Source organism: Diabrotica virgifera, chromosome 3, assembly GCF_917563875.1.
Source record: "Diabrotica virgifera virgifera chromosome 3, PGI_DIABVI_V3a".
In the NCBI taxonomy this organism is placed as follows: domain Eukaryota; kingdom Metazoa; phylum Arthropoda; class Insecta; order Coleoptera; family Chrysomelidae; genus Diabrotica; species Diabrotica virgifera.
The window spans coordinates 277,515,166-277,523,812 of record NC_065445.1 but is presented as its reverse complement, the minus strand read 5'-3'; the positions used below and the strand labels follow the sequence as shown (position 1 = coordinate 277,523,812).

Below are 8,647 nucleotides of genomic sequence, written 5' to 3'. Positions count from 1 at the left end.
GAAAAATTGCCAAATCGGCCATTTTTAACCCTCAAAAACTATGTGAAAACTGAAAATTTGAATGTTGCCAAAGTAGGTAGATATTCTTTAAACATCGATTGATGAAATGCTGAAGAGTTTTTTGCAATACAATATTCAAAACTCCTTTGTTTTTTAATTGCTAATCAAGCGTGCGCGACACTATTTTCCACCGTTGCGTTGCATGTGTATACAGTATGGTGCAAATGAAAGGAATAAATTCGTTACTTCGTAAACCGGCGACTTTAAGGAAAAATCCCGAAACAGATCGATTTTTATTTTTAAGTTATGATATTGTGGCCTATATGGTATACTAGTGACGTCATCCATCTGGGCGTGATGACGTAATCGATGATTTTTTTAAATGAGAATACGGGTCGTGTGCTAGCTCATTTGAAAGGTTCTTCAATTCTCTATTAAGTAATATAAACATTTACATAATTATTTATACAGGGTGTCCAAAAAATTTTTATTAAATTAAATTATTTGACAAATTGACCAAAAATTAAATTATTGGACACCTTGTACAAATAATTATGTAAATATTTATAATACTGAATAGAGAATTGAAAAACCTTTCAAATAAGCTAGCATACGACCCCTATTCTCATTTAAAAAATCATCGATTACGTTATCACGCCCAGATGGATGACGTCACTAGTATACCATAGATGCCAAAATATCATTTATCATTCTCTTTGCCTTATCCCTATGCGGGGTCGGCTTCCCTAATTGCATTTCTCCACACAATTCTATCTTGGGTCATATCAATGTTAATCCCCTTTACCAACATGTCCTGCCTTATCGTCTCCCCCAGGTCTTCTTTGGTCTTCCTCTCCTACTCCTCCCAGGAATCTGCACCTCAGCTATTCTTCGTATTGGGTGATTAACGTCTCGACGTTGAACATGACGAAACCATCTTAACCTATGCTCTCTCATTTTGGCATCAATTGGTGCCACACCTAGACTTCCCCTAATATATTCATTTCTAATTTTATCTTTCTTTGTCACTCCACTCATCCATCTAAGCATTCTCATTTCCGCCACATGCATTCGTTGTTCCTCTTTCTTTTTCACTGCCCAACATTCAGTTCCGTACATCATAGCCGGTCTTATGGCTGTTTTATAGAATTTTCCCTTCAGCTTCATTGGAGTTTTTCTGTCACACAACACACCACTCGCTTCTTTCCACTTCATCCATCCAGTCCTAATTCTACTGCATGCATCTCCATCTATTTCTCCATTACTCTGTAATACCGATCCCAAAAATCCCATAGATGCCAAAATATCATAACTTAAAAATAAAAATCGACCTGTTTCGGGATTTTTCCTTAAAGGTGTCGGTTTACGAAATAACTAATTTATTCCTTTCATTTGTACCATACTGTATACACATGCAACGGTGGAAAATAGTGTCGCGCACGCTTGATTAGCAATTAAAAAACAAAGGAGTTTTGAATATTGCATTGCAAAAAACTCTTCGGAATTTCATCAATTGATGTTCAAAGAATATCTATCTACCTTGGCAACATTCAAATTTTCAGTTTTTCACATAGTTTTTGAGCGTTAAAAATGGCCGATTTGGCAATTTTTCAATTTTTATTCGCTTATATGTCAAAAACTTTAGAGAAAAGTTACTAAAGACCTTTTCTGTTTGGAATGATCCAAAAAACCTAAAAAAATTTTGTTCCATGCAAAAAAAAATATTTTAGTAAAAAAACAAAAAAAAACGTTTAAAAAAATTTTGACCAACTTTTGGTCCTGGCAACATGCAAATTTGTTAAAAGGGGTCCTTTCTGAGTAAGATTGTGCAAAAAATCCGAATCGGAATATTTTCCCTAGCGGATGCGCAGTGGCTTTCTGGACTAACTAGAAATATCACTAAATACATTTTTTTTGTTGATCATATCAGTCTTCTACGGTAATCCATACGACATATTATATTATACTAATATGTCGCTAAAGAGTTCTAAAAACAACTGATTTTTTTATATAAAAGTAGACTAAAAATCTAAAAATTAAAGGAATAACGCAGAAAACACAAAAACGCCGATGTAACTTAATTAACCTATGAAATGTCAGTGTCAAAATTTCATAAATGTCATTAGTGTCAAATTTCACAACAGTGGAGTAAACTTGTTGCAGTTGGACCAATTACAAACAAGCATTATACCGCGGTAAATTTAAATAACTCCTCTTGGTTTAAAAGCAGACCATAGTATAATATAAAGGCGCATCCACGTCTTCTATCGTCTATTCAACAGATTTTTTAAAAATAAAATCGGTTTGTAAATAATTAAGAAAATATCAGTTTATTTTTAATTTCTGTTAATTATGGTATAGTTATTAAAAATTAAAGTTAGGGATTGTAACTAAGGGATGAATATTTAGGGGATGATTTTTTCTACGCCATATTAAAGTGTATTACAATTGGAATTTTGTCCCATTCGAAAATCTCTATTCGTTTAAGAGATATAGCCTGGATAAATTAATCTGGGACACATAAAAAAAAATAAAAAATAAACTGATATTTTCTTGATTATTTACAAACCGATTTTATTTTAAAAAAATCTGTTGAATAGACGATAGAAGACCACATCCAAAACTATAAAAAAATATACAGGATGCTATTAAAAAAATTAAAGTTAGGGGTTATAACTAAGGGATGAATGTTTAGGGGATGATTTTTTCTACGCCATATTAAAGTATACTACAAATGGAATAGACCAGTTTTTGTCCTATTCGAAAATCTCTATTCGTTTAATAGATATAGTCTGGATAAACTGGTCTGGGACACCCTGTACTTAGGCCTGGATCCCGCGTATCAAAAAAAGTTTATTAATAGCAAGCTGAAAATTGTTTAATAGCTTAACGGTGTCTAGTCGGACAAACTTTGGTGTACGGTTACACTGGAACAGAAGAAGTTTTAATTGTGGAACAATTTAAAAATTTGGAACTCCAGATTACGAAAACGTCCCATGTATTTTGTCGGACAGAACATCTAATTGATTTGATACCCTTTCATTAAATTTCTCGTGCACAAATTTGACTGCTATTACTAACCAACATTATTCCTGTCATTTGACATGTTATTCGTGTTCCACTCATTAAAATGCCCAGTTGGTGATAAACAACAATCTGATTTTTGCATGAGAGTTTAATGAAATGGTAACAAAGCAATTGGAAGTTCTGTCCGACAAAATACATGGAACGTTTTCGTAGTCTGACGTTCCAAATTTTTAAAACTGTTCCACAATTAAAACTTCCCCTGTTCCAGTGTTCCCATATATCAAAGTTTGTCCGACTAGACACCGTTAAGCTATTAACAAATTTTCAGCTTGCTATTAATCAACTTTTTTTTGGTACGCGGGATCCAGGTCTAATACCAAATATAATATATTACAAATACATACCCCAGCTAGCTTTTTCAACTTTTATCACAATTCCTAAAAAACCTAATGCTAAAAAATGTGAAGGCTATCGAATGATAAGCCTTATGGGCCATTTCTTAAACTTGTTTTTTAAATGATATACAGTGCTAGTTAAAAGTACCCTCCTATCGACTTTCCGTTCCACTTCGATCGCGTTGAGTGATAGGACTTACGAAGTTCAATTGCATATGTTTAAGAAATATTTCCCTTGTCTTGTATACATTTTAGTTTTAACTGACAACAGTGTACGACATGGCTAAAGTTTTAAAATAGTAAATTGTATGGAAAAGTGTTTATTGAAAAGCGTTGAAGCTGAATAATACATTCCATTGTTAAAATATTTTTCATACATAAGAATTTACTTCTCTATACAGTCCATTTGACATTCCTTTGTATGTTGCAGGTGTCTTGTTGTACGAGATGTTGGCCGGCCGCTCGCCATTCGATATAGCGGGAGCGTCTGAAAATCCAGACCAGAACACTGAAGACTATCTATTCCAAGTGATTCTCGAGAAAACTATTCGTATACCTCGATCGCTTAGTGTGAAAGCTGCGAACGTTTTGAAAGGATTCTTGAACAAAAACCCGGCTGACAGGCTAGGATGTCACAGCCCTGAAGCTTTCGTTGAGATTACGGGTCATCAGTTTTTCAAAAGTATTGACTGGGATATGGTAAGTTCATATAAGTAAATCTTTTGTGCAGTTTGGTCCTTGATATAAAAATGATTTTGTTTGGAAAGTGGAAGACATTTTGTCTCATATTGAATTGTTTATTAACTCAAATATAGACTCAATTTAAAACTATTATTTTGATAAAATATATTTTGATAAACTAACAAATACACCTTTATAATAATACATTTGATCAAGCTTCAACTGTTATTATCAGCTATAATAACATATTTCTTTATAAACCTTAGGATGTTCTTCTTTCTTCTTAAGATGCGATTCGGAAGAATATTTCTTTCAAAAGTTGGCAATCATCAGAGTTTTGAACTGTTTTCACTACGGCTCTAGAAGCTGGTTAACGAGCAATTAAACCCCTCTCTGAGATGAGTCATGCATATATTATACATATACCTGCACGGTATTCTGCAGAAGCTGATATTTTGTTCCTGTCATCATGTGGCCAAAGTATGGTAGTTTTCGCATCTTCACTTCATTATTCAGTCTGTACGATAACTTATACATATGTCAGAGTATGAATATACTCCCAGAAGATATGATTGTGGACTGTAGTTAGGATTGCTAGTTTACTGGTTCAAGTGGGAGTATAAATGTTTTATACAGACAATACTGATATGTAGATAAAGAGTCTTACCAAGTTGTGAAGCCTTCTTGAACACTAGAGCCGGTTACACACGAGTTGACTGTTCTCGTTCCACGTACCTCGCGTTTTTCATCATCATCAGCCTCTCTAAATCCACTGCTGGACATAGGCCTCCCCTGTTTGTCTCCAAAGTGTTCTATCTTGTGCTTTCTGTATCCAGTTTTTTGTTGTCTTTCGTAAGTCGTCTTGCCATCATGTTGGTGGTCTTCCTCTGCTACGTTTATCGGCTCTTGTTCTCCATTCAACTAGTTTGCGAGTCCATCTTCCGTCCTTCATTCTGGCAACGTGTCCAGCCCATTTCCATTTTAAATTACAGCTTCTTTCAACGACGTCTATGACTTTGGTCTTAGCTCGTAGATCTTCGTTTCTAATCCTGTCTCGCAGAGTGGCCCCTATCATTGATCGCTCCATTCTTCTCTGCGCTACTCTTAGTTTTTGTGCGTTTTTCTTTGTGAGCGATAATGTTTCTGCACCATAGGTTATCACCGGTAGCACGCATTGGTCGAAAACTTTTTTCTTCATGTTAGTTGGAATGTCACTCTAAAAAATGTCCCTAAGAGCTCCGTATGCTGCCCATCCTTGTATTATTCTTCTGGATACTTCTGTTGTTTGATTGTCCTTACCTATCTTAATTTCGTGACCCAGATATATATATATATATATATATATATATATATATATAAGCAGTTAGGTAATATTGACTGACACTTATATTATTTTTATATAAGTTTTACTTATCCTGCCCCCTGAAATTTATGACTGCAACCTCAAAATTAACAAGATTATATATATATATATATATATATATATATATATATATATATATATATATATATATATATATTTATGCACAGATATCAAAGTGAGGTCCTGACATTACGCGCACTTAGTGAGGACCGGTAGAAAACGTAGACATAATCGTTTCAACTCTTCATAGTGACCTTGACAAGTAAATAGCAATTAAAAAATGACGAGTATACACAAAAAAAATTACGTATATGTGCCCCGTATTGTTCAAGTATATTGCCACCCAAGTGAGGCCATTATACGCAGCTATTAAAGTGATACTGTATATACTTTTTCGTTATGCGCACAAAGTGAGGACAACTTTACGTGTATATTTCCTTACAGCTCATCAAGTGAGGACCATACAGTGTTGTCGATAAATATGAGATTAATCGTTTCTACTGCTTTTTCTGTATAACACAGTAAGAATTATTATTGTTTCGATGTTTCAGTCACTTGTAGTTATAAGAAGATGTGGACTCTTTGTTCTTGCTCGTACTGTTTGTTAATTTTATAACATTTTAGTACCTCAGCATTAAATCACGGTAGCCTTATCGGAGACTAGCGTTAATAAAGAAATAGTTTTATATTTTTTAATAATTTACGTTAAAGATGGATAGGAAAGCAAGAATTTTGAAAATAGCGTTAGTTGAGAACAATAATAATCAAAATGGAGGACACAGTGATAGTTCAGTTATGTGAAATTTATATTGAACTTAACATATAAATATAAAAGCCCGACTTTTGATCTAAGGGAAACACAGTTTTTACGGTACATACATATCTGTCATTTGTCAACCCCCTCCCTTCCATTTCCCCCACCCCTTATTTTTAAATAGGGAAGAGGGGCGTGTGCTAGCTCATTTGAAAGGATATTCAATTCTCTATCCAGTATTATTAACATTGACATAATTATCTATACAGAGTGTATTTTAGTATAGGTACTGTTGCCCCTGTCGATTTTCATTTTGAAATGAAAATTTTAGAACCTTAATTTTAGTATACAAGATGATTTACTTAATTTAATTAAACTTAATGTACCTTTTTTACTGACTTAATTTTACAGTTATTCCACTAGATGACAAATACAGTGAATATTTGCATATGTTTTATTTCGAATAATCATTTTAAAATAGTTTTAGTTTTCTATTTTCTCTGAAAATTGTTGCAAGCTTCTTGTTCTTATACTTAAAATCATGTCACTACAAATTTATACGAGACTACATATTAAGAGTATAGAAAGTATTATAATATATGACATACATGCTTTTTTCCATTTATTGAAGATATTTCACCTTATCCTGAAACAATGCAATGTGACCAAGTGTCCTCAACTAAAAAAATATATCCCACTATTTTGATATTAAATGTATATTTTGTACTATAAACCGTATTGAAATAGATTGCAACATGTGTGCGTGGTTGGGATATTGACTGCGAAACCTAAGGCTTCATTCGCCTAATCATATTTACCTTTGATTCTTATAACAATAAATAAAATTGATTAACATTTTATATCAATATTATTAGTGTTTTTAAACAATATCAGTATGATATATCAGTATGATAAAGTCAAGATAAACAATACTATAACAGAAAGCTTTGAGGTCAAACAAGGACTGCGACAGGGTGATCCATTATCGCCTATAATCTTTAGCATATTACTAGAAAAGGTTATACAGGAATCAAACATTAATAGAACAGGTCTGATCTACCACAAAAAACATCAGTGCTTGGCATTCGCAGACGATTTGGTAATCTTGGCTAGGAGCAAAATAGAACTTATAGAAACACTCATGAAACTCGAGGAGAGGGCAGCAACCAAAGGATTGTATATAAATGAAGCAAAAACAAAGTATATGGAATGGACAAATAAGCAATTCGTTCGGGGGTAATACATAACAATGACAACAGCGAAGGGAACACAGTATAAATTCGAAGAAGTTGAGAGATTTGAGTACTTAAGAACTGTCTTCACAAGAGATCCTAACTGTGAAGAAAAAATACAAAAGAGAATTATGTCGGACAACCGCGCTATATTTGCTTTTAATGGGTTGTTAAGAAGTAAACATATATCACGAAGAGCAAAACTAAGAACTTACAAGACCGTAATAAGGCCGATAGTAACGTATGCTTCTGAAACATGGGTCACAACAAAAAACATCAAGAGTTGTTATTAGTTTGGGAGAGGAAAATGCTGCGCAAAATCTTCGGTGGGAAAAACTTAAATGGACAATGGGTAAGAAGAACAAATAAGGAACTAACTGAGCTCTATCAAGATCCTAACATACTAGCAGTAATTAAGGCGCAAAGACTTAGATGGTTGGGCCATGTGCAGAGGATGATTCCATCTAGAATTCCCAGAATGGTACTATCTAGTGCATTGGCAGAGAAAAGACGAAGAGGAAGACCGAGGTCACGATGGACTAATGGAGTTAGAGAAGATATGAGAAGAATTAACTTAAGGAACTGGGAAACAAAAGCGACTGACAAAAGGGAGTGGAAAAGAATAGTACATCAAGCCATGGGCCTACTAGGCTCGTAGTGCTTACATATTATAATATCAGTTTTCTAATATTATCCAGTTCCATATCCAGTTCCGAATCCAGTGGTTATATTTCTTCCGTATTGTTTAGTTTCGCTTCCAGTGATTGTATTTTTTTCTTGTTTTTTTTTTGAAATATTTATTTATTATTTTATTACTATATTTTTTTATTGTGCTCATAATAGATTGCAACATTGTCTACAGACATGAATGCAGTAACAATAAATAAAAAAATCGGAGATCCACACCCCGGATTTGAAATCGAAACCTCTGCTTTACGAATCCGAGATCCGAGGTCTACCCACTAGGTCACTAGGCTATCGCTCTTAGACAATATTTTTTCCTGAAACGGGGAACTTTTAAAGCCGGGTCTAGACTATGTAACAAAACATGCTGCCCTAATAGCACACGACGTCCTTTGGACGTCCAAAATAGGTCCATTTTTGGTCCTAACGTCCATGGACTATAAACGGACGTCCTTTGGACGTCCCATGTTGGACGTCCTTCGGAAGAAATAAATATGGACGTCCTTTGGAC

The 8,647-nt window shown here is 34.1% G+C and overlaps 1 protein-coding gene across 2 annotated transcripts in view; it reads left to right on the top strand.

The window, feature by feature from the left end:
* The window catches only part of LOC114331454 (atypical protein kinase C), a 235,627-nt gene that overhangs the window by 194,129 nt on the left and 32,851 nt on the right, over positions 1-8,647 (top strand). For both annotated transcript variants that reach the window (XM_050646196.1, XM_050646197.1), the window contains one exon: positions 3,853-4,121. In XM_050646196.1, coding sequence (XP_050502153.1) covers positions 3,853-4,121 — 269 coding nt within the window. The remainder of the gene's footprint in view (positions 1-3,852; positions 4,122-8,647) is intronic.